The following is an 11,087-nucleotide window of genomic DNA, read 5'->3' as shown; positions in this document are numbered from 1 at the left end:
AGCATCTTTATTTATTTATTTACTTTATTTTACTTTACAATACTGTATTGGTTTTGCCATACATTGACATGAATCTGCCACGAGGGTACATGAGTTCCCAAACATGACCCCCTCTCCCACCTCCCACCCCATATCATCTCTCTGGATCATCCCCGTGCACCAGCCCCAAGCATCCTGTATCCTGCATCGAACATAGACTGGCAATTCGTTTCTTACATGATAGTATACATGTTTCAGTGCCATTCTCCCAAATCATCCCACCCTCTCCCTCTCCCTCAGAGTCCAAAAGTCCGCTCTACACATCTGTGTCTCTTTTGCTCTCTTGCATGTATATCTCCTATATTTATATAAATCACAGTACAAAAATGTATATTAAATTAGCATTTATATTACATCAGATGCTTATAGGATGCTTAAGCCAACGAAACCTACTTGCAACATTAGTTTGCAACACCTGCTTGCAACATGTCTCTACTCTGATCCTCAGCAGGTGGCCTAGTAGTCCTGAGGCTCAGAATGTCTATCACTATAGAAGAATGGACTCTTTTCTATGACCTCTCTCTCCCCCTCCCTGTGCTGGCTACTAAAGCAGCTTGGGGAAATTCTGATTCATTCAAGGCCTCATGTAAATGCTGAGCCCTCCTTCTTTCCTTCCTGTTACAGGAATATAGAGTAAGCCTGAGGAATGAAGAGGTGCTTCCTTAATAGCTCAGTTAATAAAAAATCTGCCTGCAATGCAGGAGACCATGGTTCGATTCCTGGGTCGGGAAGATCCCCTGGAGAAGGGATAGGCTACCCACTCCAGGATTCTGGCCAGGAGAATTCCATGGGCTGTATAGTCGATGGGTTTACAAAGAATCCTGAGTTTGTCTTCTAGCAAGGAAAAGAAGGAAATGGCTCATTTATTGAGCCTCAGTACCGAGGCCTCAACATTTTTCATCTCATTGAATTTACAGGAAACCCATACACTGTGTATCGTTATTTCCATTTTATGGAGAAGCAGAGCCTCTTGTCTAAGATTCCTCAGCCCAATATCACCTCCATCCCCAAAGCCAACAATCCTAGAATCCTTTAATCCTCAGCAGGAGCCTTCATTTGGGTGCCCTTTGTTTATGGTCTCTCTGTGATTAAATTGATGTGATCTTAAGAGTGGGTGTTTCTGAGATGGTGTTTCAGGATGAGTGTAGCATTTAAACCTGTAACATGAGTGAAGAAATCTGCCCTCACCTATGTGGTTGGGCTTCATCCAATTCCTGGAGGCATGAATGGAATAAGATACCATCTTCTCTCCCTCTTTCTCTTCTTGTCCATGAGCATAACAGTTTCTGGATCTTAAGACTTGAGACTCCAGGACTTACATGAATGTTCCCCTGGTTCTCTAGGCTTTAGCCTCACACTTGAAGTACACTACCAGTTCCCCCTTTTTCAGCCCTAAAGATGGGCCCAAGATATAAAACTGGGTTTGCTGGTTCTCTTGCTTAGAGAGAGCAGACCATGGGACTTCTCTTTATCTGTAGCCCCTTTTAACCCATTCCCACAATGACACCTTCTAATACATATCTACATATATACAGAACACTCTAGAGCAATATGCCATTGGACTGCTCAGATCCTGTTACTCCTGGACATTTTTCTGTAGGAAATGTAGCACTACCCTACCTGCAGGTGCTTAAATCTGAGCATGTGGAACTGAGGGTGATAGAGTTGACTGTGAGCTATAAGATGTACGTAAGAATTATTTTTTAGATCAGGGTGATATGTTGATGATAAAAAATGCCACTAGTCTTCCCTGATAGGAAGAGATAGGTTTTACAGGAATAATTTCAATCTCTCAATGACATTATCTGCTCCCATAAAAGGATGCAATCTCTTAAGGTGATTTAGAAATACTAAAACTATGTTATATGTCTGTATGAGTTTAGTATTGGTGACTTAGTGGTAAAGAATCAGCCTACTAATGCAGGACATGTGGGTTCAATCCCTGGGTCAGGAAGATCTCCTGGAGAAGGACGTGGCAACTCACTCCATATTCTTGCCTGGGGAATCCCATGGACGGAGGAGTTTGGTGGGCTACAATCCAAGTGGTCACAAAGGGTTGTATGCTACTTAGAGACTAAAAAACAGCAAAGAAAATTGTATACCTTTGCTGGTCACAACTACTTTAATTCAAGAAGGACAATTACATACTCTATGACAGGCATAGATGGGCAAGGACAGGGCCTCTGGTTTATCTACAATGTAAATGATGTCCTTCACAATGGAGGGTCTTGACTTGTATAGTGAAGTCCTTTCCCAGCACAGAAAGGCCAGGAATTGAGACCTATGGACCCACCAGGAGAACCATGAGAACACCTGACATCCAGAGTCATGTCCCAAAAGAGCGGTGAGTATCTGGTCTAGAGCTCATTGGCCACTGAGTATGTTCTCCTTGGTGGGCACAGTAACCCACTGAATAGGCACAGAAATCAGTAAGGAGGTAACAGATGTCCCTGCCAGTCGAGAACTAGTGGGAGTAGTGGGGTTTCTGATCATACACAATTCTGAGCCTTTTCTTTCATGAGTAACTGGATATTCCTGAGGTGAAAACACATAAAAAGCAATAATATATCAGAACAGCACGAGAAAGTTTCTTTATTTGTGACCATTTATTTACACTTTCCAATCAAGGATAATGCCACATATGCATACAAGATTTCCATCCAGAAAATCAATTCATTTTTAAGATGCTATAAACTCATGTCTCTGAATGTCCCAACACCTCCAGAGTCTCCATTTCCCCTTGCAATCCTGCATCTCCACTGAATCATCTTTCCTCTTCCCATTCATACTGAGCTGATGTCTGAAACCATGGATCAGTTTTCCTTTTATGATGCATCTATTCCCCATATTTTAGTTTCCAAGTGCCCAGAAGAGAGCTTTGGCAGGTGCATCCAACTAGGCAGACATGCAACAGTGGTACAGAAAGGGCTGCTCAGGATAGAATGTCTTATTGCTCCAGCGAGGACATGGGCTGGAGCTAAGCCAGATGGCCCTTGGATGTCCTAAATCCCGCATAATCTCAGTGAGTTTATCCCGAAGCTGGGCCAGTCGGCCCAGGTGGAGGGCTCCATGAGGGCTGTAACTCTCCTGAGGAGCAGGGTAAAACTCCTCACTTAAGTTGATCAGCCCAGTGGTGTGGCTCAGCAGCTTCTCCATGATGGCCATAGAGAGGACATTCCCACACAGACTGAAGGTCCTGAGCTGGCAACAGCAGCTCAGGACAGGCAGGATGGACTCAAGATGGGACTCTGTGATCCCACACTGCTCTAAGTTCAGTTCCTGGAGGGTGGCTGCAACTTGCTCCAGAAGAATGCAGAGGATCTTAGGACTAAAGTCAGTCATGGTGACCCCACTCAGATCCAGGCCTTTGAGCTGATGGATGTTCGGGCACTGGGACAGGTGGGTCAGGTCTAATTCTGTAAGCCGGCAGTTAGTTATTGCTAGGTGGTCCAAGGGGGATCTCAGGCAACTGGGGAGAAAAAAGTGATTATATCTGAGAAACCTGGGTGGCAGCTGTCTTGGGCAGGTGTTTTGCCCAAAGACAAGGTCCTACTAAGGGTCTCCTGAAGGTCAGTACTCAAAATGACCTGTCTCCATTTAGCCTGATATTTCATCTCTGCATAACCTATAACAAGCTGAAGCTTTGTATGATTGCTGGTCATGCGCCACTACTATCCTCTAAGAATCATGCATTTCTTAAATATTAACTAACTTAATATTGCTGGAAAAGACAACCTTTTAGGAACTGGCAATTTGAGACAAGTTCATGTGTTTAGAAACTTGATAAGCACAGAGCTCTTCTCTCTCTCTCTCTCACACACATTCTTTTTCCTTTTTTTTTTTCATAGCCACACCACACATGTGGCTTATGCAAACGTGCTTTCCCCACCAGGGATCAAACCTGGACATTCAGCCCTGAAAGAGCAGAGTTCTAACCAATGGACTGCCAGGTAATTCCCAGGTAATTGCTCTGGTCGGAGGTGGTTTCCCTTCTTAAATGGTCCTTTCACTTACCTATTTTCCTAAGTCAAGTTACACAGAATTTCCTAACGAAGAATTCATGCCTACCCTCATTGGATCCAAACCACCCCATCCATAGCTATCTAACGTAGTGTCCCTGTTTGTTCTTCTACCTTGATTTCAGTGGTAAAGTGACACTGCAGCTCAAGATAGAGCAGCAAAGGACCCAGTGGGCTTAACATGCCAGTGTTGTGTTCACTGTTTCAAGCCAGTGGTCCACACTCACCTGAGCATCTGGTCCAGGCAGCCTTCAAGAAAGGAGGGAGCATCCAGAGAGAGATCCTGGAGATGGTGCAGCTTAAGAAACTGAGAAGTAAATTGGACAACTTTCTGCTCCTGCTCCTCGTGGGCAGATATGTGAATGCGGGAGAGGTGGAGTCTCCGCACGTTGCTCATCTGACCCAGGAGAGGAGCAAACTTGGCCAGGGTGGACAGATGCCAAATCCAATTGACTTGCACCTCCTGGATGCAGTCCAGCTGCACCATATTCAGGACCTTCATGATATTTTCCACGGGCATTGCAAAGATGGTCAGCTTTTTACAGCACAGGTGTATGGAAGCTTTTCTCTGCTCCATCCACCTGAGGAGGTAAGTGAGGAAGTTATCCAGGGTCCTTTTCTTCAGACAAAGCTCTATGTATACCTTCAGGGGAGCCAAGGGCTGGTGGATCCTTGAGCTCTGCTCAGCCACTGGTGCCATTCCAAAGCTTGAGAACCCATGGGTGCTGGCTCCAGACCACATGTTCCAGAAGCTCTGGCCAGTATTCCGCAGATCTAGCACCCGTAGTTTGCACCGCCTATAAAGACAGAAAATTAATAGAGATGCATTAAAATCCACACAGAATGCAACCACAGTCTCAGAATTTCACAAAAGACTGCACTTGTGCTTTTATTCATATATCTCATCACCTGCTGCCTTGCCCTCCTCTGCCTCTTTCCTCCAAGTCACTTTCTCCTCTCCTTTTTAGTTCTCCACTTCTATTAGAATTAAGCATCATAGGAAGGAGATGGGCATGTTCTTTCAATCACTGCTTCATTGTAGGCACATTTACACATCAGTAAAGTATTTTCCATAGTGAGCCAAGGCCTCTGAGCTTCTTCACTGCCATCCTCAGAACCCTCTGGCCCATCCATTGGCCATCCACTTAGCCCACCCCAGATGTCTCTTCCAGGATTCCCAGAACCCTATCAAGCTACCTGGATCTGACTCACCTGGAATGAACCTTCTGGGCAAGTAGGACATCAAGTGCTTCCAGGACTGCTTGTAGGGGCCCCACATGAGGCAGGTCAATGAGACCCCCCAGAGGCAGGCAGACAAAGGGCCAGGCTTGCACAATGGCCTTCAGGGTCTTGATATGTTTCCCATGGAAGGCATCCATGAAGAGGTGTGGGAAGAGCTCTGTGGGCAGAAACTCCAGAGCAGAACAGACCAGGGCATCTTCCCTGACCAGGTGCATTCCAGCCAGGTCCAGGAGTCTGCGTGGGGTCGGGACACTCATCCTGACTCTGCTTCAGAAGGAATCCTCTGGAAACTGCCAAGGAACAAAGCATCCATATCAAGCCAAATAGGAGCACAGCTAAGACAATCTCTCAACCCTTCAGAGAAATCTACTCAGGACCGAGGTCACTGCTCTGGCAGGAGTGAAAGTGCCTCAATTAGACCATATAACACTCAGGCCTCATGGGGCACAAAGTAATAATTCTTTCCCTACCTGATTCAGAACAAGCCTCTCACAAGTATCAGTGAGGAGGAAAGGGAACCACTAGCCATTTCAGTTCCATCCACTGCTTTGCTTCATTCATGTCCCACCTGGAAGTGGGTAACAAGAAGCCTGAAACTCATTCCAGTCGTTATGAGTGGAATATGTCAGACCATCACTCGGAGCCCTAAATCTATGGGAAGAGGAAGGTCATGTGGACCCACACACCCTCCATCCTCAGTTACCTCTAACATGAATGCCATCTGTGTAAAAAACGTGTATTTGATATTTCATGAAACAAAACTCCAGATATTTTAAATATCTGCTGGGTAAAGATATTAAAAAATGATACCAGCTAAAGCACTAATCAAAATGCTTTAGATTCATGCAAAACTTCACTGAGGCAAAACTAAAACCCGAAATGGGTTCATCAGAAAGAAACAATTTTTTGAAAACTCTCCCTGTCATCCGGAAATACACTCACTGTTGAAGATTGGCTAACCATGGGGAAGGAAAGGTTATTCTTAAACGAGGGCAGTAACTTACTGGTCTGATGTGGCTGGCAGGATCCTCAGATCTCAGACACTGTGGAGAAATTAGCTGGTTTCTCCAGAGCAGGAAGATTCTGCAGCTCTCCTCCCGTGCATCAGGCTTTTATACACATTTCTTGTCCCATAATCCCTTTGTCCCATGCTAGTCCAATCAGAAAGGGATATCTGATCGGATTATCATATTTTTCTAGATTTACTGATTGAATCATACACAGCCAAACAGAGACTGATGGGGTGGTCAGGTGATCAAGGACCCATCACTGATTCACTTAACAAAAATTGCCTGAATTCTACCGATATGGACAGTTATCTTCTTGGGAGTCAAACAACAAAGGGATTATTGATTTCTGCCATTTGACATGAAAGTACAAAAGTTGACAGCATCATTGTTGGGGGAGTTTTGGTCAAGTCAAAATTAAAACAGCTTCATAAATTACCTAAGAAAACAAAATACTCTCATTCCTGTATGAGCTATTCACTCAGGTGTTATGTAGGAAACACAGGAGATTGTGAACCTATTCAGGCAGCAGGGGAAGAGCTTTTGGGGATGTGGTTGGTTTTCCAGACTTAAGCCGAGTCTTCTCTAAAGGTGGACAGGTCAAAATGTCAGTGAGGATAAGAGTGGCTTTGGACAGTTTGGAGCTGGGCATTTATAAAGGGACCATGTGAATGATCCCAACAATGTAAAATAAAGGCTTCTTTTTAATTTTTATATTTTGGAAAACAGGGAAATTTAAAGACGTTCTGCAGCGTGATGTTAAGATAGTAAAAGAGGGCTTCCCTGTGGCTCAGTGGTAAAGAATCTGACTGCTAATGCAGGAGACAAAAGTTCAATCCCTGGTCTGGGAAGATCCCACATGACATGGGGCAACTAAGTCCATTTGCCACAACTATTGAGCCTGTGCTCTAAATCCTGGGAGGTGAAACTCCTGAAACTCATGTACTTTCGAGCCTTTGCTCCACAAGAGAAGCCACCTCAATGAGAAGCCCATGCACCACAACTAGAGAAGAGCCCCCACTCACCCCAGCTAGAGAAAAACACAAACAGCAATGAAGACCTAAGGCCTCAAAAATCAACAAATTTTAAGAAAAAAAAGTTAGGAAAGAGAGTGACTCAGAGAAGACACTATCATCTTTATGGTGTTTCTTTCCCCAGAAAGCTGAGATCAGCATAACCAACTGTAAGAAAAGATTAAATCTAAGATGTAAGCAGTGGAAGGGGTAGAACACTGGGATCAGGCACTTCCAAGACTGGAGGCACTGAAGGTGGGCACTGTGGGCTCTTTGAGAACTTGGAGCTGGAGAAGAAACAAACCTGGCTCAGTCCACAATAATTGCCATCCTGAGGCAAGTGCTACCAAGTGATGTTTTCTTTAAGTTTTGTTTTTTCCCCCCTCACTGAGGACACTTTCCAGATGTCAAATTTCCCCAGCCATTTTTCAGGGGTCTTAGAAGTCAAAATACCATAATTTCACTGACCCCTTTTCAGGTGTATTTAGATCATTATTGTTTCCTCAGACCTAGCTAAGTTCCACACAGATTCTGATCCAGGTGACACGATTAAGCACAAAAATAAAATTCCGTTTTTTTCTTCATAAATACCGACACGTTTTCTGCACTAAACACAGAAGCTTAATTAAACACAGATGTTTAATGTTCTACCACGTTCAAGGGTGACACCCAATTTGTGATACATCATACAAAGATTTCTTTGATGTTTAATGTCACACATAAACAGATACCCTTTCTTCTGTAAGAATTTTTCATTCCTCTCACCCACCCCACTTATTTGATGCCTGAACAATTCTTATACACCTGTGGCCACCAAGGTGAAGACACTCTGAAGGGTGTTCTCTGTCTTGGTCACTTTGGGGACGATCACTTTCACCATACTTCTCTCATATATAGATGGCTTTTGCATAAAATAAGATTAAACTGGATTCTACTCAGGTGACATTTTAAACATAAACATAAATGAAAAAGAATACATATGTGTGTAACTGAGTCACCTTGCTCTACAGTAAAAATTAAACACAACAATCTGATATAATTCTAAACAAAATAAAATAAAAATTTTAATGAAATTTTATTTAATAAAATTTGTTTGAAAACCTGGGGCTTCTGTGGTGGTCCAGTGGTTAGGAATCCACCTTATAATCTAGGGGACATTGGTTCAATCCCTGGCCCAGGAAGACCTTGCCTACCACAGGGCAACTAAGCCCATGAGCCACAACTGCTAAACCTGAACTCTAGAGCCTTTGAACTGCGACTAGAGCCTATGGGCAGCAACTACTTAAGACTGTGTGCCATAGAGGCTGTGCTCCAAAACAAGAGACGTCACCACAGTGAGAAGCCCAAGGGAGCAGAGCAGCCCCTATTCACCACAACTAGGGAAAGCCCACACAGCAATGAGGACCTAGCCCAGCCAAAAATAAAAATAAATTAATTAATTTAGAAATAATTCTCTGCACCTTGTTCATGGTTTTCTTTGCTGTGCAAAAGCTCTTAAGTTTGATTAGGTCCTACTTATTTATTTTTGTTTTAATTTCCATTATTCTAGGAGATAGGTCATAAAGGATTTTGCTATGATTTATGTCATACAGTGTTCTGCCATGTTTTCTTTACCAATATTGTAAAACAATCATCAATCAATTAAAAATAAAAAAATAATTCTCTGAAGAAAGCTCCTGGACTGATATGGAAATCTACAACAGTGGCCAGACTCCAAGTTGGTCATTCTCTGGTATGCGGGAATCTGGGAATATTCAGAAGGACCTTTCCTGCCTGAGCAGTCATCAGCTGTGGGAGTTGTGCCAAAGAAAATCCAAGACAGACACAGGTTTATGTGTTCAAAATAAATTTTATTCAGGACTATGATACCAGAGGGCCAGATGGGGTTCTTTTGACATTCTAAATTTGATAGTTTTGCACACAGAGTTAGGAAAAGCCAGCTTGATAAAATATTTTTTTCAGAATTCTAAACTTAAAGAAACAAAAGTCCTTTTAGGAGTAGCTTGCATTTATCTCCCTGTTTCTTCAAGATGTAATTATTCTACCTGACCTTAGGAGTTTTTTTGTTTGTTGTTTTTCCCCCCTGAGTATTGATATCTTGATCACTGCCATTAGGAAGGCACACATATGTTGTACACCTGACAATCAGTCAGATGTTCTGAGCAGCTTTTTGGCTGTGCCAACTTTCAGAGACCTTTGTCATCTTAACCTTTGTTTCATCAACTTGTATAAAAAAGACTTCTTCATGTTCTTAGACTATTTTGGGGGAGCAATATTTCTAGAGCTTATGAAGGGTACATTATTTGCGCTGTCTTGTGGGAATGCCTGTTGCATCTTTATCAGTGTAAATTGTTATTAAAATACTGCTGCTGCTGCTGCTAAGTCGCTTCAGTCGTGTCCGACTCCGTGCGACCCCATAGATGGCAGCCCACCAGGCTCCCCCATCCCTGGGATTCTCCAGGCAAAAACACTGGAGTGGGTTGCCATTTCCTATGCCAATGTATGAAAGTGAAAAGTGAAAGGGAAGTCGCTCAGTCGTGCCCGACTCTTAGCGACCCCATGGACAGCACCCTATTAAAATACTACTCATCAATAAATCCTTAAATTGAACAAACTTCTAAATTGGAAAATTTTAGAGAACTATTAAAAATTTTTGATTCACTTTTGAAAATATAAATTTTATTTTTGTACAAATGCTACTGTTTCAAGATTCCATTAGCTGCAAAGAATATGATCTCACTTTTAAATAATGTGTTTTTAGTTTGGGGAATAACAATATTTTTATAATGCTGTGCTGGTTTCTGCTGTCCAGCAACGTGAACCAGCCATGGCATACGTTTATTCCCTCCCTCATGAACCTTTCTCCCACCCTTAGAGAACTTTTATAAAAAGCCACTTTTTGACACCTATAAGAAAAAGAAAAAACTAGAAAGTGGATAAAAAGACATCCATGTAATGACTAACCTAAGATGTACCTTATTTTAAACAAATGAAACAAACAAGCAAATAAAAACTGGTTTCTAAAGCCTTATTTAAGCTCCCAACTTCAGCTCAATGGTGCTCATGCATGCTAACAATAAACTTTGTTTTCCACAAAGCTTTTCTTTTCACTCTTACTATGACCTGCAACAAGTACATAAAATATGTCTCTGTAAACAATGGAAGCGTTTATCTTTTTCTACCTGATTCTCTAGTATTTGGCTTCTCCAGCTGACTCCCCTTTGGGCTTGATGTATTACTGCACTGGATGACAACTTATTTTACTAATCATTGTTCAATTCATTCTAACTTTTTTTCAAATTGTTTATGTCTTGTGCCTCTCTTTACTGTATTATGAATTTATAAATGTAATGAGCTATATGTCCTATAGTCCTCCTACTTCATAAAATCAGTGTCTCCTGCACTAACCAATATGAATCCAGACTTCTGACATAGCTAAACAAATTGAGACCATCAATCACATCTACAGCCATATAGAGAATGTTTGTAATAGTGCAAATCTAGATGTGAGAAGAACAAGGGAAAGTATTTTCTGCATCATAATAGACTAGGAAGACAGGAGATCCAGAGAATTTTAATAAGTATGTTATAACAGGTCTGTAACATATGGATATCAACATCTGGTTGAATGGGATAGTGGGGAGCAGAGGAAGCAGATGGCCAAGTATAAGTTATAAGTTGTATATTACAGTCATTTTATTATACATCCTGATATACTGAAGTCAAAACATACTATACTAATCTTCCTCAATAGGGAAGACCAATAC

General features: G+C 42.3%; 1 protein-coding gene across 1 annotated transcript; it reads right to left on the bottom strand.

The window, feature by feature from the left end:
- Positions 1–2,934: 2,934 nt before the first annotated feature.
- On the bottom strand, positions 2,935–5,557 carry LOC128061285 (PRAME family member 8-like). Its single transcript, XM_052653574.1, has 3 exons — positions 5,271–5,557; positions 4,286–4,855; positions 2,935–3,508 (listed from the first exon to the last, which is right to left on the bottom strand). Exons 1-3 carry the CDS (start codon positions 5,555–5,557, stop codon positions 2,935–2,937), a joined length of 1,431 nt encoding a protein of 476 aa, XP_052509534.1.
- Positions 5,558–11,087: the final 5,530 nt, after the last annotated feature.

The sequence above is a fragment of the Budorcas taxicolor genome, chromosome 16 (assembly GCF_023091745.1).
Source record: "Budorcas taxicolor isolate Tak-1 chromosome 16, Takin1.1, whole genome shotgun sequence".
In the NCBI taxonomy this organism is placed as follows: domain Eukaryota; kingdom Metazoa; phylum Chordata; class Mammalia; order Artiodactyla; family Bovidae; genus Budorcas; species Budorcas taxicolor.
Note: the sequence above shows the minus strand (reverse complement) of the source record. Positions and strands in the feature narration are given on the sequence as shown.

Excerpts from the sequence above, each read along its gene's own strand:
- LOC128061285 (XM_052653574.1), bottom strand. The coding sequence starts at position 5,557 with ATGAGTGTCCCGACCCCACGCAGACTCCTGGACCTGGCTGGAATGCAC. Across the intron at positions 4,856-5,270 it reads GCCCAGAAGGTTCATTCCAG|GCGGTGCAAACTACGGGTGC; the intron begins GTGAGTCAGATC and ends CTGTCTTTATAG. Across the intron at positions 3,509-4,285 it reads TGCCTGGACCAGATGCTCAG|TTGCCTGAGATCCCCCTTGG; the intron begins GTGAGTGTGGAC and ends TTTTCTCCCCAG.